The sequence below is a fragment of the Salmo salar genome, chromosome ssa10 (assembly GCF_905237065.1).
Source record: "Salmo salar chromosome ssa10, Ssal_v3.1, whole genome shotgun sequence".
Lineage (NCBI taxonomy): Eukaryota > Metazoa > Chordata > Actinopteri > Salmoniformes > Salmonidae > Salmo > Salmo salar.
In genome coordinates, this window is record NC_059451.1 from 87759163 (window position 1) to 87782872 (window position 23710).

General features: G+C 45.0%; 1 protein-coding gene across 2 annotated transcripts in view; it reads right to left on the bottom strand.

The window, feature by feature from the left end:
- The window catches only part of carmil2 (capping protein regulator and myosin 1 linker 2), a 37525-nt gene that overhangs the window by 1581 nt on the left and 12234 nt on the right, over positions 1-23710 (bottom strand). Inside the window, exons 18-37 of one of the 2 annotated variants that reach the window (XR_006757017.1) lie at positions 22224-22320; positions 22029-22083; positions 19683-19855; positions 19484-19552; positions 19258-19351; positions 19079-19177; positions 18256-18384; positions 18001-18114; positions 17622-17797; positions 17342-17429; positions 16689-16778; positions 16468-16534; positions 14687-15039; positions 10362-10468; positions 6244-6970; positions 6041-6145; positions 5703-5739; positions 2322-2396; positions 1827-2198; positions 943-1137 (exon numbers count right to left, since the gene is read on the bottom strand). Coding sequence is in view for 1 of the 2 variants with exons in the window: in XM_014124192.2 (XP_013979667.2) it covers positions 1027-1137; positions 1827-2198; positions 2322-2396; positions 5703-5739; positions 6041-6145; positions 6244-6970; positions 10362-10468; positions 14687-15039; positions 16468-16534; positions 16689-16778; positions 17342-17429; positions 17622-17797; positions 18001-18114; positions 18256-18384; positions 19079-19177; positions 19258-19351; positions 19484-19552; positions 19683-19855; positions 22029-22083; positions 22224-22320 (3138 nt within the window). In the remaining variant the exon portion in view is untranslated. The remainder of the gene's footprint in view (positions 1-942; positions 1138-1826; positions 2199-2321; positions 2397-5702; positions 5740-6040; positions 6146-6243; positions 6971-10361; positions 10469-14686; positions 15040-16467; positions 16535-16688; positions 16779-17341; positions 17430-17621; positions 17798-18000; positions 18115-18255; positions 18385-19078; positions 19178-19257; positions 19352-19483; positions 19553-19682; positions 19856-22028; positions 22084-22223; positions 22321-23710) is intronic. The other variant, XM_014124192.2, reaches the window with a different exon arrangement.

A 23710-nucleotide genomic window follows, 5' to 3' on the forward strand; every position in this document is an offset into this window, starting at 1 on the left:
TCTGTCAGAAAGTGGACTGAACAAGGTTTTCCTCTAGGATGTTGCCTGTGCTTATCTCATTTTTATCGTAAAAAAATCCCTAGTCCTTGCTGATGACAAGCATACCCATAACATGATGCAGCCACTACCATGCTTGAAAATATGAAGAGTGGTACTCAGTGATGTGTTTTGTTGGATTTTACCCAAATATTATGCTTTGTATTCATATTTTCTTAGCCAAATGGTTTGCAGTTTTACTTTAACGCCTTATTGCAAACAGGATGCATGTATTGGAATATTTTGTATTCTGTACAGGCTTCCCTCTTTTCACTCTGTCATTTAGGTTAGTATTGTGGAGTAACTACAATGTTGTTGATCCACCTTCAGTTTTCTCCTATCACAGCCATTAAACTAACTGTTTTAAAGTCACTATTGGCCTCATGGTGAAATCCCTGAGCAGTTTTTTTCCTCTCCGGCAACTGAGTTAGGAACGATGCCTGTATCTTTGTAGTGACTGGGCGCATTGTGAGGCATTGGAAAACCTCCCTGGTCTTTGAGGTCGAAATTCACTGCTCGTCTGACGAACCTTAGAGATAACTGTATGTGTGGGGTACAGAGATGAGGTAGTCATTCAAAAATCATGTTAAACACTTATTGCACACAGAGTGAATCCATGCTACTTATGTGACTTGTTAAGCAAATATTTACTCATGAACTTGTTTAGGCTTGCCATAACAAAGGGGTTGAATACTTATTGACTCAAGACATTTCAGCGTTTAATTTTTTATGAACTTGTAAAAATGTCTAAAAACAATGTTTTCTCACTTTGACATTATGGCGTATTGTGGGTAGGCCAGTGACACAAAAGCTACATTTAATCCACTTTAAATTCAGGCTGTAACACAACAAAATGTGGAAAAGGTCAAGGAGTATGAATACTTTTTAAAGGCACTGTATACATACAGTATAGGCTTTACATGGCTCTGATCCTCTGCAGTAGCATGTGGTATCCAGCAGGAAGTGCTCTCTCTCTGCTGCTGAGCTCACCTTCATGGTCCAGCAGTGCAGCATGTTCTCGGAGGAGAGAGTCGTCGTAGACAGACACAGCTCTCCGCTGGGGAGAGGGCTTCATGCGGGGCCGGGGTTTAGGAAGGCTCTCTAGGGGACGACCAAGACACACAGGACTCAGATACACGATCACACACAACATAACTGGAGGTGGGTTTAAGCACTTGACACTTGAGTCACAATGACATTCATGTTCAAAAAAAGACCAGACCAGGCATTGCACTACCCAACACGTTTGGCTCACATGTTTGGGATGCCATCCTCTGCCATAATCTGGACCCAAATAACATCAGATGAGTGGGTGATATATAATGGTGGTGGATGAAGGGAGTTCCTACCTTTTTAATGTAAAATGCTTTGAGCACTTTTACACTGTAAATTCAAGTAATTCAGTCATTCAAATTAGGCATTGGTGAGTGAAAACCAATACAGTCCAACTCCTGGCAAATGGACTCCCAGGATTGATCTCAGCTCTGTTCGATTGTGTAAAACAATCTTTCCAATACAGACAAGTGCATTAGGAGCTGCCATCCACAAAATATTACAGTATATGAAAACAGAGAGAGACACTGAAGTAATTATTACGCTCTGAGCATTCACTGTTCTTGCATTATTTAATATTAAGCTCATAATGGAAGACAAATAATCAAACAGAGTGGGAGACACAGAGAAGAGACAAATACAAGCTAGCTTGGTCTTTTTCTGCTCAGACAGAAAAACACCAAAGCTGCTTATATATTTTGTCACCAAGGAGAGGTGAGGACTGTATATAAGTGTACCTTCAGTAACTGATTGTGCTCTCTCAGATCGCTCCCTGCTCTCCAGGGCAGAGGGTCCCCTCCGTGGCGATGGGGCAGGGGGAGTCTCCTTGCGGGGGGAGGGGCAGGGGGGCTCCCTCTGCTGGGTCTGGCTCTGGGAGGGCTCTGGTTCTGTTGGCTGGGTCTCTGGGCCTGTGGCTTTGCTTGGCTGCCGGGGGAACCCCGGGGACGTCCTAGCTGCAGCAGGGGGCTGCTGGGGGGCAGGGAGAGGGGGTTTGGCTGCCACTGTGGGCTTGGGAGGGAGGGGGCCGATGGGACGTTCTGGGAGGAGGGGCTTATCTGTTCGGAGAGCCTCCAGAGGTGTTAGGCCTGCTCTGATTGGCCACCTGGTGTCTGAGGAGAGAAGGGTGGTTGCACTGAAGTCATTACTGCAACATAACATTTACATATTGGTTTGGAGTATGGATGAATTTATTACATGGACATCCATTCACCAGCTTTAAGTGTCAGAATTACCTGAAGCTGATGTGGACATAGTGCGAGGCTTCATCAACGTGGTTGGAGGTTCAGGTTTTTTGTCAAGAATTGCACCTGAGAAAGAGAAGAAGATTATAGCAAACTGGGAAGTTCACATACTATGAGCCACTCTATAATTGAAGCAGCCTGACACACAAACAAATAAACAAATCCACACAAAAGACATCAAAGGGAGCTGTCACCTTTAGAGCACAAGCCATTGGCTGATAGTGCTGAGTTCCCCTCTGAGTGGATGTGTGAACTGACCCCTGACCTCCAGCACTGAGTGACAGATGGAAGAAATGACTCCCAGGCTGGCCTGTCTGTGTAGCTCTGACCTCCCGTAAGTTGACTTAGTCTACACGTCTACATCAAACCTGAGATGCTGCCACGCTCCCGTCAGCAGGAAAGGATCTGTAGGGGAGACCGGGGGTTGGTTGTCACGGGGGGGACGGACGGACGGACGGACGGACCGTGTAATAGTTTGTGTAATAATTTCAAGATAAAAATGTGTGTCCTCTGTAGGAGAGGTCATCCATCTGGTCAATTCAGGTCAGGATAACAAAACATTGAGGTGAGAGGAATAACTGCATTTTTCATCTGTGAAAGTAAATATTAATATGCTTGTTATTTCTTTAATAAATAGTTGTATGATGGAAGTATCCATAAACAATTACTTTTATTGAAAATAGGAAAGGGAGAGCTTTATTTCAAGCCTATTTGCGAGTTCCTAGATCAAGCCATGTGGTAACTAGCATCTTAATTAGCATGCTAATTAAGATTGGGAATGGTTGTCACATTGATGTTTAGGTTGCTTGTCACAATCTGACAACCATCTCCATTGTAACAATGTGCACAGTAAGCTAAATTACATTGAAAAGATGCCTAGAAGACTTGTTTTCTGGATGTTGAAAAGACCTCCATGTTTCACAAGTTTGGACAGCACAGTACAGCACAGTCCAGTAGAGTTTAATTCAGCAGAGTACAGTGCAGTATAGTACAGTACAGTTGAATTCAGTATAGTAGAGTACAGCAAAGTAGAGTACCGTACAGTTGAGTTTAATTCAGTAGAGTACAGTACAGTTGAGATACAATACATTATATTGTACTCTACTCTGGTGTAGTATACTGTATTCTACTGTGCTCTACTGAAATATATTCTACTGAATACACTACTTTACTGTACTCTGCTGTGCTCTACTGTATACTGTGCTGTCAAAACTTGGGAAACATGGATGTCTATGATTGGTTCTGTTTTGGTCCGGTCTGAACCTGCTTGTCCAACAGAGTCAGCAACATTCACAAACACGCACACCTCTTCCTGTTTGAAAAAGCATTCCTTGTTTTCAGCAAAACATTGAGTTAACACAAATGTTTACAGCTTTACTTTTTTCACTTATCAATATACTACATCATGTGACACAAGTATAGGGACAGCGTGGAGGAGCAATTCAACAGGTCGGATATGAGGCGTATGTGGCAGGGGCTTCTAACGATAAAGGATTACAAAAATAAAGCCTGTCATGTCTCGGACACCAATGCCTCCCTACCGGATGTGCTAAACACCTTTTTCTCATGCTTCGTGCAAAACGACCGAGCTGCCAAGGAGAGCCTCTGAGAAGAACTTGAGTTATGTGCTTACGGTCTCCACAGTGGACATATGTATGTCATTCAAATCTGTAAACCCTTGCAAGGCTGCCGGCCTAGACGGTATCCCTAGCCGCGCCCTCAGAGCATGTGCAGACCAGGTAGCTGTTGTGTTTTTAGACATTTTCAATCTGTCTCTAGCTCAGGCCTGCTTCAAGATGTCCACTATCATACCCGTGCCCAAGAAAGGGAAAATAACTGCACTGAATGACTACTGACCCGTTACACTCACTTTCGTCATCATACATTTACATTTACATTTTAGTCATTTAGCAGACGCTCTTATCCAGAGCGACTTACAGTAGTGAAGGCATACATTTCATACATTTTTTTCCCGTACTGGTCCCCCGTGGGAATCGAACCCACAACCCTGGCGTTGCAAACACCATGCTCTACCAACTGAGCCACACGGTTCTTTGAGAGGCTAGTAAATCCTCCTACCCAAACCGACCCTCTGCTCCCTCTATGGAGATTTGTACAGGGTAAAAGGGATCTTGAAGAAGGAAACTATCACTCCATTTTGCAACGCCATGCCATACCCTGTGGACGGCGCTTAATTGGAGCCAATTCACTCCTACAACAGGGCAATGACCCAAAGCACAGCTCCAAACTATGCAATAACTGTTTAGAGAAGAAGCAGTCAGCTGGTATTCTGTGTATAATGGAGTGGCCAGCACAGTCACCGGATCTCAACCCTATTGAGCTGTTGTGGGAGCAGCTTGACTGTATGGTACATAAGAAGTGCCCATCAAGCCAATCCAACTTGTGGAAGGTGCTTCAGGAAGCATGGGGAGAAATCTCTTCAGATTACCTCAACAAATTGACAACTACAATTCCAAAGGTCTGCAAGGTCTGCAATTTCTGCAAATGGAGGATTCTTTGACGAAAGTAAAGTTTGAAGGACACAATGATTATTTCAATTAAAAATCATTATTTATAACCTTGTCAACATCTTGACTATATTTCCTATTCATTTTGCAACTAATTTCATGTTTGTTTTCCATGAAAACATGGACATTTCGAAGTGACCCCAAACTTTTGAACGGTAAGTATATATATTATTTTAGTGGTGTATTATTGTTTCATTCACACCTACACTGTTGGCACTTTAATCTAAAATAATAATAATTATAATGCTTGATATAGTTTTGTCATTATGGCTAATAATGATATATACAGGTATATTATAATATATCCCAACACATATGATAATATACTGTTATATCTTAAAGCGGCAGATACTTGCATATTTCGTCATATATTTAGATATATTATATCAAACAATTACATGTTTACAATATACCAAATAATGTATTTTTGAAAATATATTATATGCTTTAAGATTTATTATGAAAAAGATATCTTCAATATATTTCATTTCCGTAAGGGGTTGCTAGCTGGCAAAGCCACAAAGTCATACAATCTGATTTTAAACCTAACCTTAACACTAACCTTAACCACACAGCTAACCCTAATGCCTAACCTTAAATTAAGACCAAAAAGCTCATTTGTTTTCATGAATTTTTACAACATAGCCAATTTTGACTTTGCAGCTGGCCTATCTAAGGGGAAATTGCTCAGTTCTGCCTCCAGAGCAAGATTCGTGAGGAAAACACTAACCAGTAAGTGTGACAACCAACCCCAGTCTCTCCTACATACAGTGTGAAGAGGAGCTAGGAACAGGAAGTCCCAGATCCCAGACACACAGCTGAGGAAGAGTGGGGAGAGTCTTACCCTCTGAGTTGGCTTTCCTCAGCTCCTCTTCTTTGTTCTACAATGGGATATAAGACAATGTTATTCTTGAGTTATTCTCCTATTATCCTCTATGTTCTTACGTTATCCTCCTATATCCCCCTATTAAATCATTTACAATACCAAGGCTGTCACACCCTCACCATCAGGTACTATACTGAGACATTCAAGGCCATGCCACATTACATTAATGTCACAAAGGTACTGTAATCCTCAATGAATCCCACTACAGCTGTGTGCTCAGAACATAAAGGAAATAGTCAAGTAGAGAACAGCAAGGGTGGTCCACAACCATTCATATCCCACACTAACACACACACCTGGCTGGTCGTTGTGTCTGCAGGAGGTGTCTTGGCCACCCCCATGCGGTGGAGCATGACGTGGAGACGCTGCTCAAGGCTGGATGTGCTCTCAGATGCGTGTTTCTGGAAGAGGATGACCAAAAACATATCTAAATGATGTGCATTTTGTTTATTACAGACTGGTTCTATGTACTTTCTGACCAGTGCAGAGTGGTACCTACCTTTCCATGTGTGGCAGTGCCATCCTCCAGGCCTGTCAGCAGGATGAGGGACTGGGACTTGCCATCCCTGAGGGAGCGCCGTGTGGCCTTCAGCCTCCTCTCTCCATCTGGGGTCCTGCTCTTCTCCAGAGTCCGGCTCTTCTCTCTCTCCACCAGGAACCCCCCAATAGGGCTGATGACGGGGCTGGGGGTCAGAGCGCTGGGGGACATGGGGGTCACCTTCTCCTGGGCAAGGGCACTGGTGGGCAGGGAGGCGGAGGTGGTGGCGACGTCAGAGAGAGTGGCGGGGGCCATGGTGTTGTCCTCTGCTGCTCTTACTGTTGTGGTGGCATCAGAATCATTAACACTGGTGGCCTTAGCACCCCTCTCCTCTTCCAATTTCCCCTTTTTGTCTCGCTCCCTCTCTTTTTCCTTCTCTTTTGCCTCCCTGAGTGGTCTGATTAGATCTACAATGGAGGTCTTTTTGACCTTGCCCTCTGGGCAAACCTCGCCCTTCACCCCCCGGCCGGCACGGCCTTTCTTGAAGGCGAAGAAGTCCCCAAACTTCTTCTTGATGTTTTTGGAGGGGGCGGAGGAAAGGGTGGTTGTTTCAGTCGCGGAGGAGGAAGAAGTGCTAGAGGTGGTGGTGGTGGAGGAGGGCGGGGCCGGGGCAGACGTGCTGGGAGGGGCAGGGGAAGTCGACTCTGTGGGTTGTGCTTTGTCAGGGATCTCCTCCCTCTGCGCTTTTCTGCAATTGAGGTGAAGCACAAAACAGCAACAACACTACTGAGTCTCCATTCAGTGGTGGTGCTTGTTCAGTGTTCATACTATCTAGTGATGGGATGTCGTGGCTTTGGTGATGGGATCAGTGGGATGCTGTGTATTTGGGATACATTGTTTTCAACCACAGTAAACAAACATTCTGCGAATACATTCTGTTATCTTTCTGTTTGTACAGTATGTATGCATGGTGTGTGTAGCCATATCTGTCAGTGTTAGTTGGTTAGTTTAGTGTGGGTGTAGAGAGCCAGTGTTAGTTGGTTAGTTTAGTGTGGGTGTAGAGAGCCAGTGTTAGTTGGTTAGTTTAGTGTGGGTGTAGAGAGCCAGTGTTAGTTGGTTAGTTTAGTGTGGGTGTAGAGAGCCAGTGTTAGTTGGTTAGTTTAGTGTGGGTGTAGAGAGCCAGTGTTAGTTGGTTAGTTTAGTGTGGGTGTAGAGAGCCAGTGTTAGTTAGTTAGTTAGTTAGTTAGTTTAGTGTGGGTGTAGAGAGCCAGTGTTAGTTGGTTAGTTTAGTGTGGGTGTAGAGAGCCAGTGTTAGTTGGTTAGTTTAGTGTGGGTGTAGAGAGCCAGTGTTAGTTGGTTAGTTTAGTGTGGGTGTAGAGAGCCAGTGTTAGTTGGTTAGTTTAGTGTGGGTGTAGAGAGCCAGTGTTAGTTGGTTAGTTTAGTGTGGGTGTAGAGAGCCAGTGTTAGTTGGTTAGTTTAGTGTGGGTGTAGAGAGCCAGTGTTAGTTAGTTAGTTAGTTAGTTAGTTTAGTGTGGGTGTAGAGAGCCAGTGTTAGTTGGTTAGTTTAGTGTGGGTGTAGAGAGCCAGTGTTAGTTGGTTAGTTTAGTGTGGGTGTAGAGAGCCAGTGTTAGTTGGTTAGTTTAGTGTGGGTGTAGAGAGCCAGTGTTAGTTGGTTAGTTTAGTGTGGGTGTAGAGAGCCAGTGTTAGTTGGTTAGTTTAGTGTGGGTGTAGAGAGCCAGTGTTAGTTGGTTAGTTTAGTGTGGGTGTAGAGAGCCAGTGTTAGTTGGTTAGTTAGTTAGTTAGTTTAGTGTGGGTGTAGAGAGCCAGTGTTAGTTGGTTAGTTTAGTGTGGGTGTAGAGAGCCAGTGTTAGTTGGTTAGTTTAGTGTGGGTGTAGAGAGCCAGTGTTAGTTGGTTAGTTTAGTGTGGGTGTAGAGAGCCAGTGTTAGTTGGTTAGTTTAGTGTGGGTGTAGAGAGCCAGTGTTAGTTGGTTAGTTTAGTGTGGGTGTAGAGAGCCAGTGTTAGTTGGTTAGTTTAGTGTGGGTGTAGAGAGCCAGTGTTAGTTGGTTAGTTTAGTGTGGGTGTAGAGAGCCAGTGTTAGTTGGTTAGTTTAGTGTGGGTGTAGAGAGCCAGTGTTAGTTGGTTAGTTTAGTGTGGGTGTAGAGAGCCAGTGTTAGTTGGTTAGTTTAGTGTGGGTGTAGAGAGCCAGTGTTAGTTGGTTAGTTTAGTGTGGGTGTAGAGAGCCAGTGTTAGTTGGTTAGTTTAGTGTGGGTGTAGAGAGCCAGTGTTAGTTGGTTAGTTTAGTGTGGGTGTAGAGAGCCAGTGTTAGTTGGTTAGTTTAGTGTGGGTGTAGAGAGCCAGTGTTAGTTGGTTAGTTTAGTGTGGGTGTAGAGAGCCAGTGTTAGTTGGTTAGTTTAGTGTGGGTGTAGAGAGCCAGTGTTAGTTGGTTAGTTTAGTGTGGGTGTAGAGAGCCAGTGTTAGTTGGTTAGTTTAGTGTGGGTGTAGAGAGCCAGTGTTAGTTGGTTAGTTTAGTGTGGGTGTAGAGAGCCAGTGTTAGTTGGTTAGTTTAGTGTGGGTGTAGAGAGCCAGTGTTAGTTGGTTAGTTTAGTGTGGGTGTAGAGAGCCAGTGTTAGTTGGTTAGTTTAGTGTGGGTGTAGAGAGCCAGTGTTAGTTGGTTAGTTTAGTGTGGGTGTAGAGAGCCAGTGTTAGTTGGTTAGTTTAGTGTGGGTGTAGAGAGCCAGTGTTAGTTGGTTAGTTTAGTGTGGGTGTAGAGAGCCAGTGTTAGTTGGTTAGTTTAGTGTGGGTGTAGAGAGCCAGTGTTAGTTGGTTAGTTTAGTGTGGGTGTAGAGAGCCAGTGTTAGTTGGTTAGTTTAGTGTGGGTGTAGAGAGCCAGTGTTAGTTGGTTAGTTTAGTGTGGGTGTAGAGAGCCAGTGTTAGTTGGTTAGTTTAGTGTGGGTGTAGAGAGCCAGTGTTAGTTGGTTAGTTTAGTGTGGGTGTAGAGAGCCAGTGTTAGTTGGTTAGTTTAGTGTGGGTGTAGAGAGCCAGTGTTAGTTGGTAAGTTTAGTGTGGGTGTAGAGAGCCAGTGTTAGTTGGTTAGTTTAGTGTGGGTGTAGAGAGCCAGTGTTAGTTGGTTAGTTTAGTGTGGGTGTAGAGAGCCAGTGTTAGTTGGTTAGTTTAGTGTGGGTGTAGAGAGCCAGTGTTAGTTGGTTAGTTTAGTGTGGGTGTAGAGAGCCAGTGTTAGTTGGTTAGTTTAGTGTGGGTGTAGAGAGCCAGTGTTAGTTGGTTAGTATAGTGTGGGTGTAGAGAGCCAGTGTTAGTTGGTTAGTTTAGTGTGGGTGTAGAGAGCCAGTGTTAGTTGGTTAGTTTAGTGTGGGTGTAGAGAGCCAGTGTTAGTTGGTTAGTTTAGTGTGGGTGTAGAGAGCCAGTGTTAGTTGGTTAGTTTAGTGTGGGTGTAGAGAGCCAGTGTTAGTTGGTTAGTTTAGTGTGGGTGTAGAGAGCCAGTGTTAGTTGGTTAGTTTAGTGTGGGTGTAGAGAGCCAGTGTTAGTTGGTTAGTTTAGTGTGGGTGTAGAGAGCCAGTGTTAGTTGGTTAGTTTAGTGTGGGTGTAGAGAGCCAGTGTTAGTTGGTTAGTTTAGTGTGGGTGTAGAGAGCCAGTGTTAGTTGGTTAGTTTAGTGTGGGTGTAGAGAGCCCGTGTTAGTTGGTTAGTTTAGTGTGGGTGTAGAGAGCCAGTGTTAGTTGGTTAGTTTAGTGTGGGTGTAGAGAGCCAGTGTTAGTTAGTTAGTTAGTTAGTTTAGTGTGGGTGTAGAGAGCCAGTGTTAGTTGGTTAGTTTAGTGTGGGTGTACAGAGCCAATGTTAGTTGGTTAGTTTAGTGTGGGTGTAGAGAGCCAGTGTTAGTTGGTTAGTTTAGTGTGGGTGTAGAGAGCCAGTGTTAGTTGGTTAGTTTAGTGTGGGTGTAGAGAGCCAGTGTTAGTTGGTTAGTATAGTGTGGGTGTAGAGAGCCAGTGTTAGTTGGTTAGTATAGTGTGGGTGTAGAGAGCCAGTGTTAGTTGGTTTGTTTAGTGTGGGTGCATGCAGTACATCTATGCCGTATGCGTGTTAGTATGGAAAGGTGTATTCACTTGGAGGTATATGGATACTTACAGTGGGTCATCATGGATGATCTTCTTAGTGAAGAACTCCTCTACTCCCTCATCCACCCTGCCAATGGTCTCATTGGCTTCATTCTCTTCACTCTCAGCTGCCTGCTCCTGCACACACACACACAGGCTTGGCGGATGCTTACGGTAATACCATTGTGTGACTGAATAGTGTAGGCTGATTACACTCTCACAGTACACATACTGATTATGATGTTTGCCAACAGATATGCAATAGAGAAAAATACATGTTTATGAACACACGCGCACACACACACACACACACACACACACACACACACACACACACACACACACACACACACACACAACACACACACACACACACACACACACACACACACACACACACACACACACACACACACACACACACACACACACACACACACACACACACACACACACACACACACACACACACACACACACACACACACACACACACACACACACACGATCATCCTGTCTATTCTATAGACTATTCGTGTGTGTGTGTGTCTGCAGCAGGCACATTTGTGCTTCAGGTCCCAGGAAAGAACACAACCCCTCAGCCCCATCGTCTCCTGATCCTCCACAATATGATTATATCTCTCAGACACACCCTTCACCACCACCACTCTCTCCTCTCCCTCTGTTCCAGTCTGAAGAGCAGCTCTTCAGTTTGGATCATACTGTGATGATTTAAAAGATTCATTATTCACTGTTATTTAGCAGGCGGGTGGGAAGAGCAGTTCACAATCCCTTAATGGTTGTCTGTCGCTTACTCAAATACAAACAGGCAGTGCACAATATTTTGACAGGTAGTATTGGCTGACAATTTTCAGGGGTGGAAAGAGAGTGAAGGCGAGGACTGTTTTCTCAGTGTCTCAGTGTTTGAGACGATGTTCTGTATTTAGCCAGTCTATGAGTGTAGCTGCAGCTGAACAGACTGTGAGGGAGAAGAGAGGCCTTTAGGCGCTGTGGTTACAGAGAGCAGGAGAACCATCCCACTGCAGAACAGCTATAACAAACGTATGCAAATGGTGTGCCACGCCGCATGAGAAATGGATTAGAAATCATTTAGTACCTCCCAGCCAATCAGAGAGCAACGATCCCCATCACTCCACTCTATCTTCAGGAAGAGAAAAATCCTTGCCATAAAACACAAGGATGGTGTTTCCATTGATGACAACACACTAACACTTTCATATAGATACACCCTGTCTATATATATATATATATATCTAGCATAGCAACACTTACTGATAGACTGTGTGGTAGGGGTGTGTCTATTGGTTTCTTCATAATATAGAAGGGGGTGGGGACTGCATTGTCTTTCCAGTGCATTTTCTGTTATGGTAAATAGGACATCAATAGGTGGCCTTTTCTCACATACAGTACATGTCAACGTAGGTAGAGGACTCTGCTCATTCAACGATATCTCAAACTAATTCTCTAAGTCAATTAACCGAATAACAAGGAGAGCATCAAATCTAAGAGAAATCACTGACATATGTTTAATAATATCATATCTTGGATTTCAAAGAGCAGTCTCCCCCACATTCCCAGAGCATCATTCAGTAGCAGTTCCCACCATTTGCAGAATTCAACTGCTAGGCTGTCTGTGAAATTCCTCATGTAGCACTGGACTGGCTGTGCTTTGGCTTCAACATTGCACTAAGTGATGGCAAGTGAATGAATGGTTTATGAGCAAACCTCATGACAACAAGAAGCTCTCTCTCTGCAACATTGACGCAAGATATTTTCTGGGGAGGTATGCTGTTACATAAAATCCAAAGCAAAGTGTTTTACATTTTTCAACAGATGCAATAAAATGCAACTGCAGGAAAAATAGTAGTCATGTGTGAGCATACTGAAAGTGGGCCAGGCAGCAGGCACACCCAGAAGAAGGTGCAGTCCCACCACCACCACAGTGAGTGTTACAGCAGAGTGACAGTAGACCCTTTCCTTTTCCACAGTCAACACAGCCAGCAGCCCTCCAAGCTACAACCACCACCTGGCCCCTTATTTCACCAGGCCATCCAGCTACATTATCAACATGCACATTAGACAAACCTACTTCTGATACACATGCATGTTTTATGTTCATAAAAACCTAGCGATCCAGACACAAAAAAACTAGAAATTCTGCTTCATAACACTTAGCTTCAAGTATATGTGAACTTCTGCCTTTTCCATAGAAGGGTACAGCGGTTCTATCTGCTTCTCATCTCTGTGGTAACTGAGGAGTAGAGCCGTCCTCTCCAGAAAACCTCTGATCTGAGCTGGCTGCCCGTCCTCTCATCTCTGTGGTAACTGAGGAGTAGAGCCGTCCTCTCCAGAAAACCTCTGATCTGAGCTGGCTGCCCGTCCTCTCATCTCTGTGGTAACTGAGGAGTAGAGCCGTCCTCTCCAGAAAACCTCTGATCTGAGCTGGCTGCCCGTCCTCTCATCTCTGTGGTAACTGAGGAGTAGAGCCGTCCTCTCCAGAAAATCTCTGATCTGAGCTGGCTGCCCGTCCCCTCATCTCTGTGGTAACTGAGGAGTAGAGCCCTCCTCTCCAGAAAATCTCTGATCTGAGCTGGCTGCCTGTCCTTCCTGACTGCATAGTGACCCCAGAGGCTCAGATAACCACACAGGGAACACTGCATGAACAATTACAATACAGAAGCACAGGTAACCATGGACAATAGCAATGAATAAACTGTTTCAATTGTATTCCAGGCACACAGATCACAGGACTGTTTCAATCACTATTCAGGAAAACAGGTGGCCACAGACATCAGTACTGGAAAGACTGTTTCAATCGTATTACAGACACACGGGTAACCAGGGACAGAACTGGAAATACAGAAGTACAGAATGCAGGCACAAGGGGCACCTCGAATACAGTCTAAATAACAGTGTAGACACTGTGTTCCAGTAATGACAACACAGGGGATACAGACACCCAGTTCATGTGGTATTGGTAAACATTCCATTGCACAGTGTTACCTGCAATAAGAACAACAATTCCCTTGTTACTACACCAACAATGAATCACACTACAACACCAATGTACCAGCACTAACAACAACAGACACACAAAACACAGACGCACACAAAAACACACACACACACAGATGATGTTACAAAGAAAACAATTTATTTTGAACTAGTTCTGCTTATAAGATGGCTGCAGCATTGTTTTTCACACATAACAGAGAGCTGTCTTTGATCAGTTGGCAAAACAGACAGTGTCAGAGGAAAATACACACACCAGACAGACAGACAGACAGACAGACAGACAGACAGACAGACAGACAGACAGACAGACAGACAGACAGACAGACAGACAGACAGACAGACAGACAGACAGACAGACAGACAGACAGACAGACAGACAGACAGACAGACAGACAGACGAGACAGACAGACAGACAGAACAGACGACAGACAGACAGACAGACAGACAGACAGACAGACAGACAGACAGACAGACAGACAGACAGACAGACAGACAGACAGACAGACAGACAGACAGACAGACAGACAGACAGACAGACAGACAGACCTCCATCAATCATCACCAATCACCAGCTGAACATTGAGACATTCTAATCAAACACGATGATGAATACATACATGCAAACACATACCCACAGACACACACCCACACACGTGCACAACCAGTTCCCATTGACAATCCTTAACAATATTACACTGTAAAAGAGGGATTCTCCTAAGGGCATTGACAGGAGAGCGATAGTGAAAGGGGGGGAGCACTCCTTGATGTGAAAACATGAATAATTAAATTGCTACAGCAGTCACACAGAGCAGAGCCCTCCAGAACCAGTGTGGAGAGAGCATCCTGTTCTGACAGCTCCCAGTCCACTACTGAGAACCACAGGACCACCGTTAATGCAGGGGGAATATGGAGAAAACACACAGAAATGGCTCCTCAACACATCAACAGCTACAGCAGCAGCACTGACAAGACGATGAAATAGAATCAGATCGACAGAGAGGGAAGGAGGGAGATGTAGAGAGAATGCCCAGAGCTGCAAGCCACTGACACTGCCTCTGCTGTTGTGGCTGCAATAACCTGAGTACCGCCATCACAACTCTTCTTCCCTCCCCCTCTATCACCATTCTCTGCTCTCCCCTGATTTTTCTCTTCCCTCATCTCTCTTTCTCGCCATCCCTTCTCATCCATCCTTCTGTCAGAAAGCAACTCTGTCGCTACAATTGATTAGCCTCTCCCTGCATCCCACCCGCTCTCTCTTCTTCTGTCTGTGCCTCCCTTTCTTCCCCATCCTCCATGGTGCTCGTCGTGTTGCCTCTTACCTGGGTCTTGCTGGGCGGCTTGCTGTTCCGGCGGTTGGGTCTGGGCCTGGAGCGGGTGTAGTGCCTCAGTGTGTGGCCGTCGATGGGCAGGTCCATAGGGGCCTGAGGAGGTGCGGGCTCAGGGCGCCGGGGCTCACTGTTGCTAAGAGCCGCAGCAGCTGCAGGAGCAGGAGCAGCGGCAGCATCCGCCTCTCTCCCTGTGTGGGAGGGGCCTTCGGATTTCAGCTGGCCTCCCACTGTGACTGACAGTGTCGTTGACGACAGTGCCTGCACCTTCCCTCCTACCCATGCTCCTTCCTGCTGATAATGCATGCTCTCTCTTGCCTGCTGCTCCGTGTCCACATCCAGGAGACCTGCAGAGAGAGACAGAGACAGAGAGAGGGGGACAGAGAGAGAGAGGGAGAAACACGAGAGAGAGAGGGAATGGTACCAACACACAAAGGCACAGGACGTACGATAGGATGCATGTAGAAATAGAGTATCTAGCTATAACGCGGAGATAAACTGGGAGGGGATGTAAGATATAATGGGAGAGGGAGAGAGAGGAGGAGGAGCTGAGAATAGTGATTGAGAGACCATTGATGAAGAAAGGGGGAGGAGAGGAGGACAAATAAAAAAATAAAAAAGCTACAGACAGAAAATATGGATGGAAAAGGAGTCCGATGGATGACAATAGATATAGGCTCAACGGCACAGAGAAGAGAGGAGACTAATCAGACAGATTTACAACACTGAATCTAAACGATGGAAGAGAGCGGGAGAGAGCAAAAAAGAGATGGCGCAAGAGAGAAAGAGAGATGGGGAGAGAGACAGATTGCAGGTAGCGGCAGAGCAGGACGGCTGGAGAGAGAGGCAAAGGAGGGGGAGGTGTTGTACAATGGTTGTAAGCCGGTGCCCCCCTCTCCCTCCCTCCCTCCCTCCCTCCCCAAGTGAGGTTCAGTGGTCTGAAAATAACCCGGCCATGCTCCAGTTAGCCACAGCCCTTTTTATTGGACAGGCAGCTGATTATCTTTTGTTGAAGCTAGAGTATTACCCCCCCCCACCACCACCTCCATCACCGCCCCCCAGAATCTCCCCTCCGATATGGGACCTTAATCCTACAACACCATGACAGAGCACTATCACAAGGAGGGGGAACTCCCAAGACGCATTGGGGGACAGCCCCTCTAGTGTTCCGGGCTGCATGAATGACACACATAAGCAATAACCCCTTCACGTTTAATAAAACACATGGGCTTATAGGTGCCTCTTTTGACAGAGTTTTCAGCAGACAAGGAGATAAAAAGTGCAGTGTTATTTTCTACTCACAGGAGGAGTGTAACACACGGACACATTTTGACTGGTTCTAAATCTGATTTGGGATGTACTTAAGAGCACATTGCACTAAAGGGATTTACACAGAACAATCCAGAACCATATTGCTCTAGTGGAATCTCCCTCTTTGTTGTGACTGCTCCATTATTTTCATGTTACTGCCCTTCTGACCCTCTTTTGTTAGAGCTCACTCCTAACTGGATAATTAAATGGTTTAGACACGACCCCCGACCTTTTCAACTGTGAATTCTGGTTGAAACCTTTTTCTAAGCCAATCACAGTGGCGGTTGATTGCAGCTGCTGACATCACAGGTCAAGGCCGTTTTGATGTAGCAGACTGCAGTCAATAACTAAACCTGATTAACACTGTAAACAATCTGCCTAGTTTCATCCCAGACTCCAAGCTTTCCTACTAAAAAGTCTGTAGAATAAATCAGAATTAGACTGATGACAAGCCTGGTTCTTACTTTTCACTGAGGGGGCTGGACGGATACTCTTGGAGTGGATGCTGCTCCTCCAAATGACAGGAACATACTGAGAAAGAGAGAGAAATTCAGTTAGTTGTATTAAACAAGAACTAATGCAGGTCATGTAGATACTTGTGTAGACTGGTACAATGGTATGGCATATACTGTTTAGTATGGTGGGTTATGTGTGTTTTAGAGAGGGGCTATGTTAGAGCTCTTACATCATCCATGGGGAAGTCATGGTCTACCACTCGTAGATGAGGGGCGTTGATTTTGAGTCCAGAGGTGGTCTGCTCCCTCATATGACGGTCCTGAGGTGAGGGAGGGTGGTGATCAGTTATACTAATCGGACACACCCAACACAACGAGTGTTGGGGAGTAGTGAAATACATAGTTCAACTAGTAATTTAACTACACTTTGCAGTAGTTTGGTGGTAGTTGAACTCTGTGTTTCCAGTAGTTAATAACTTGTTTCTTCCATGTATAGGTGTAGCTATCTATTGGAACCTCACACGACTTTCTTTCTAAAATACAATATGACCCGTCATCAGACCTGTCTAGTTCTTACATGAAACCGTTTTTCTGTTTAGTAGGCAAAATGACACATTCTGTTAACGTCCAACTCCAGACTGATCTGTTCTTGCAATTTGTTGTCGATGACATTTCAAATGTAGATATGATAATTTATCACAAAGTAGTTTGGATGTAGTTAACAACTTTTGTTCAGTAAACTATATTTTTATTAAGGGTAGATGTAGTGTAGCTTAACTTCTCCCAGTGTGAAGTAATTGGTAGCTTGGTAAACTCACTTACACACACACACACACACACACACACACACACACACACACACACACACAAACAAAACTCTCACCAATTTCTGCTGAGCCACAGACAAGTCCAGCAGAACCTCATCAATGATACTTTCCACCAAGGAGACACTAACTGACAGTTTGAGTTCACTGAAAAAGAAATGAAAAACAAAGAAATATTGGAAGGGGAGAAGTAAATCCTAAGCAACACCAGTGAGCTTTATGAGAGATGTGGGAGGCACTGACACAAAACAACAAAGATTATGTACGATGTAACTGTTTGTGTTCTACATAAGCTGTGTTTTTGTTTCAGGGTGAATGTGCGTGTATTCAGCTATTTACCTTAGTTTGTTACTGATGAGTTCTCCTATGTGCTGCATGAAGGTGTCCTGGATGAACAGGGCTGTCTGTCTGGACTTCTTAGCCACACAGTCAGCCAGCTGCTCACAGACACTTGACCTGTGGGTGACCCTAGGACAGAGGGTCTGGGCTGACTGCAACAAGGCCTGAGCCAGCTCCTGGAACACACATGGCATACCAGTCACCTGGATGACCTCTCCTGAGACTTTCCCTCCCAGGTGTTGCAGGTTTAGACATATCTATTCAATTTGTCTGAATGTTGATCGTCATCAGTGGCTGGTAACTGACAGATGCACATTGATACCATGTGCCTCATATACATTGTTCACACACGATGCAGAAACAAAAATGGCAGTATTACCTGAATCTCCTCTGTTATTTCGTTGGTGACTGTTTTGGCCGTGTCATTCAGTATGTGTTGCAGCATTGCACCACTAGAGGGTGTCTTCACCAGATCATAAAGTGAAGGCAATAGCTGGAGGTTGAACATGCAAACGTATTAGTGATATTTCACCATTCTCCAAATCCTTCATTATTAGGCCTTAGATGTTTGAGTCCAGACCTCTCAAAAACATAGATGATCATTTCGTATCGGTGGGACTCAAAGATACCTTACCATAATGGAGGTTTTAGTATTATGAAGCACTTCCTCTGCAGCCAATATGTCTGACTGCACTTCCTGTATATTGCAGGGGGCTAAAGGTCGGACACTCTCCTGTAACCTCTGACACAGACCTTGAACCAGCTGAGATGTAGGATGAATCAGACAGACACAGGGTGAGAATGGCAAATGTGCCCGAAATGTAGGAATATGGCAAAGGAACAAACCCTCATACATTCAGACACACATACACTGAGTGTACAAAAAATTAGGAACACCTTCCTAATATTGAGTTGCATCCCCTTTTGCCCTCAGAGCAGCCTCAATTCGTCAAGGGGATGGACTCTACAAGTTGTCGAAAGCATTCCACAAGGATGCTGGCACATGTTGACTCCAATGCTTGCTACAGTTTTATCATGTTGGCTAGATCTCCTTTGGGTGGTGGACGATTAATACACACAGGAAATTGTTGAGCGTGAAAAACTCAGCAGCATTGCAGTTCTTGAGACTCAAACCGGTGCACCTGGCACCTAATAATACCACACCCCGTTCAAGGTCTTAAAACTTAAATCTCTTGTCTTGTCCACTCACCCTCTGAATGACACACATACACAATCCACGTCTCAATTGTCTCAAGGCTTAAAAATCATTCTTCAACCGGTCTCCTCCACTTCATCTACACTGATTGAAGTGGAATTAACAGGTGTCATCTATAAGGGATCATAGCTTTTACCTGGATACACCTGGTCAGTCTATGTCATGGGAAGAGCAGGTGTTCCTAATGTTTTGTACACTCAGTGTATATTTCTGTTGCCTCCAAGAACGAGAACTGACCCACCTGTTCAGAGCGTACGGTCTTCAGGCCCTGTTGGAGGTTTAGTATCTGGTCTGGGCCTGCAGACTTTCTCTGGCTGTTCCTGATCAGACACGACTGGATCTGGACACAACAGGTGTTTTATACCAGGGTGACTCAGACATCCATTTTTATCATGCACCTCAAGGACAACCCAATCTCACCTTCTGCAGAGCCTCCTCTGTCTTCTCAGGACTGTTACGATACCCCTGTGTGACGTCATTCATGGGGATGGATATGTGCTGCAGTGTGAAGTTCCTGTGTTTATGCATACACACAGAGAGAAAAGAATAAGGAATTAATCAACCATTCAAAAGGCAGGAAAGGAGGGGTAATGTTATCTTTTAGGCAATATTACCATTTGATGGACTCTTCCTCGCTACGACTCACCTCTCTAGAGCGTTGGCCACATCTAAAAATCCCCTGGCTGTCACATTGTTCCTGTCCCAGACCAGAGTCCTGTGTAGAGATATACACTGGGCAGGTCAGGTGTTGGTTAGTTCACAGTTATATAATTCCAGAGTGCGGCTGGGGCAGGCTAGGTTGGGGCAGGTCAGTTTATGGTTAGGTTGGGTTATAGCTAGGTTACCTGAGTTTAGTGTTGATGAGTAAGGCCTTGGCCAGCATCTTGGCTCCAGTGTCTCCGATGCAGTTGCCACTGATGTCTATCTTAGTGAGGCTGGCATTGCAACCCAGGCTGTTGATGAGGATGGTGGTGCCTGTCTTCAGCTTGGAGTCGCACACTGACAGAGACTCCAGGGGCTGTGGGCATGGCACACACACATGCGCACACACACACACCCACCACTGATCTGATCCGTCCAGTCAGAGCCCAGAGTCTGGGGCTCTGGGCCTGAGAAAACTTCAGTTGGATTACATGACCTTCAGCCTGACATCTGGCCCTTTAATACTCAGAGAAAATGTCTGCCTGATTTCAAATGAGCCTTGTATACTGTACGAGTCTCAGCTGCTCAGTGTGTAATTACTGAGGCGGGCCTTGTCTCGCTGGAGAAGGATTTGAGGTAATTAAAATACTTTCTTTCACTCAAGGGGAGGTCCCAGAGGACTATGCTTCCACAGAGCCTCTATCATTACACAGCTCCCCTAGCAGGGAATAGGAGAATACTACATCCATAAGGCGAGGTCAGTACAGGTGCATCAAAGCTGGGACCGAGAGACTAAAATACAGCTTCTATCTCAAGGCCATCAGACTGTTAAATAGCCATCACTAGCCGGCCTCCACCCAGTACCTTGCCCTGAACTTAGTCACTGTGACTAGCCGTCTACCACCAGGTTACTCATCCTCTAACTTAGAGGCTGCTGCCCTATATACAGTGCATTCAGAAGGTATTCAGACCCCTTGACTATTTCCACATTTTGTTACGTTACAGCCTTATTCGAAAACGGATTAAATTGTTTATTTTCCTCATCATTTTACATACAATGCCCCATATTGACAAAGGAAAAACAGGGTAAAAATTAATTGGTAATGTTTAAAACATGAAAGCTGAAATATTCCATTTACATAAGTATTTAGACCCTTAACTCAGTACTTTGTTGAAGCACCTTAGGCAGCCATTACAGCCTTGAGTCTTCTTGGGTATGATGCTACAAGCTTGGCACACCTGTATTTGGGGAGTTTCTCCCATTCTTCTCTGCAGATCCTCTCAAGCTCTGTCAGGTTGGATGGGGAACGTCACTGCACAGCTATTTTCAGGTCTCTCCAGATATGTTTGATCGGATTCAAGTCCGGGCTCTGGCTGGGCCACTCAAGGACATTCAGAGACTAGTCCTGAATCTACTCCTGCGTTGTCTTGGCTGTGTGCTTAATGTCGTTGTCCTGATGGAAGGTGAACCTTCGCCCCAGTCTGAGGTTCTGTGCACTGTGGAGCAGGTTTTCATCAAGGATCTCTCTGTACTTTGTTCCGTTCACCTTTCCCTCGATCCTGACTAGTCTCCTAGTCACTGCCACTGAAAAACATCCCCACAGCATGATGCTGCCTCTACCATGCTTCACGGTAGGGATGGTGCCAGGTTTCCTCCAGACGCGACGCTTGGCATTCAGGCCAAAGAGTTCAATCTTGGTTTCATCAGACCAGATAATCTTGTTTCTTATGGTCTGAGAGTCTTTAGGTGTCTTTGGCAAACTCCAAGCGGGCTGTCATGTGCCTTTTACTGAGGAGTGGCTTCCGTCTGGCCACTCTACCATAAAGGCCTGATTGGTTGAGTGCTGCAGAGATGGTTGTCCTTGTGGAAGGCTCTCCCATCTCCACAGAGGAACTCTGGAACTCTTTCAGAGTGACCATCGGGTTCTTAGTCACCTCTCTGACCAAGGCCCTTCTCCCCCGATTGCTCAGCTCTAGGAAGAGTCTTGGTGGATCTAAACTTATTCCATTTAAGAATGATGGAGGCCACTGTGTTCTTGGGGACCTTCAATGCTGCAGACATTCTTTTGGTACCCTTCCCCAGATCTGTGCCACGACACAATCCTGTCTCAGAGCTCTACAGACAATTCCTTTGATGTCACGGCTTGGCTTTAGCTCTGACATGCACTGTCAACTGTGGGACCTTATATAAACAGGTGTGTGCCTTTCCAAATCATGCTCAATCAATTGAATTTACCACAATCAAGTTGTAGGAACATCCCAATGACGATCAATGGAAACAGGATGCACATGAGCCCAATTTAAAGTCTCATAGCAAAGTGTCTGAATACTTATGTAAATAAGGTATCGGTTTTTGTAATTTTTCTAAATTAGCAAACATTTCTAAAAACCTGTTTTTCGCTTTGTCATTATGGGGTATTGTGTGTAGATTGATGAGGACATTTTTTTACTCAATCAATTTTTAAATAAAGCTGTAACATAACAAAATATGGAAAAAGTCAAGGGGTCTGAATACTTTCCGAATGCACTGTACAAAATCAAGCACTCACACACTCCTCCTCCTGAATGAGCTGGACGATACGCTGTAGGACATCTGTTAGAGCTCTGTGGGGAGAGAGAAAGACACAGAGAGCGAGAGAGCGAGAGAGCGAGAGAGCGAGAGAGCGAGAGAGTGAATAGAGTGAATAGAGAGCTGACAGGTAGATGGATAGAAAACAGTGGTTCTGACAGATTAAATGACTCACCTGGACTTCATGGCAAAGTTGCGTCCCAAAGCCAGATGGCGAATGGAGTGACTACGACCAATGGACAGCACCAAGGTGACCATGTCACTCTCAAAACCTGAGAGGAGAGAGATGTATATCAGTAACTCACTGTGGAAGAGTAGACAGTCTGCATGCTGTATATCTGTATGCTTTGAGGAAGCCATCTCATGTCAGCTCAATTCATGTTCAGCCTATTCAGTCATAAATACACCAATTAGGATTCCCAGGAGCCTTTTGAAAGTTGCATTCTCCATGAAAACAAATGGTCTCTATATCTGAGCCACTGGCTCGTGTAGGAGATTGTACCACACCATCATAGTCTTGGTCAGTGTGATGTGGGTGTGATCCCCAGAAGTGCTCATGCTGCATGGTTACAGTAATACACTATAGTATCCTCTCTTCATTATAAATTGTTGTCCAAGCTCTGTCTGTAAAGGATGAATATGGATGAGGAAATGGGTTGGCAGACAGGCAGGTGCAGGAGACTCAGTGTCCCAGCAGTACTGTGTCTATTCTGACTGACACTGATGTGTCTGCCCTTGGTCACTCCTCGGTGCTGCATGGAGGTTTGTCTGTGGGAGGCTGGGAGCCCTGCCTGCCTGATCTTATCTGCCTGTTCCAGAAATAACACGGCCTGATTTGAGCTATTCTCAGTGGTCCAGCCTTTGATTGGCTCTACTGTGTTTCCAGAACCAGGTTTAAATTACAGTGCCTTGCAAAAGTATTCATCCTCCTTGGCGTTTTTCCTATTTTGTTGCATTACAACCTGTAATTTAAATTGATATTTATTTGGATTTCATGTAATGGACATACACAAAATAGTCCAAATTGGTGAAGTGAAATTAAAAAAATAACTTGTTTCAATTCTATTTTTTAAAATACATTTAAAAAAACAGAAAAGTGGTGTGTGCATATGTATTCACCCCCTTTGCTATGAAGCCCCTAAATAAGATCTGGTGCAACCAATTACTTTCAGAAGTTACATAATTAGTTAAATAAAGTCCACCTGTGTGCAATCTAAGTGTGACATGATCTGTCACATGATCTCAATATATATACACCTGTTCTGAAAGCCCCCAGAGTCTGCAGCACCACTAAGCAAGGGGCACCTCCAAGCAAGCGGGATCATGAAGACCAAGGAGCTCTCTAAACAGGTCAGGGACAAAGTTGTGGAGAAGGACAGATCAGGGTTGGGTTATAAAAAAAATATCAGAAACTTTGAACATCCCACGGAGCAACATTAAATCCATTATTAAATAATGGAAAGAATATGGCACCACAACAAACCTGCCAAGAGAGGGCTGCCCACCAAAACTCACGGACCAGGTAAGGAGGGCATCAATCCGAGAGGCAACAAAGAGACCAAAGATAACCCTGAAGGAACTGCAAAGCTCCACAGTGGAGATTGGAGTATCTGTCCATAGGACCACTTTAAGCCGTACACTCCACAGAGCTGGGCTTTACGG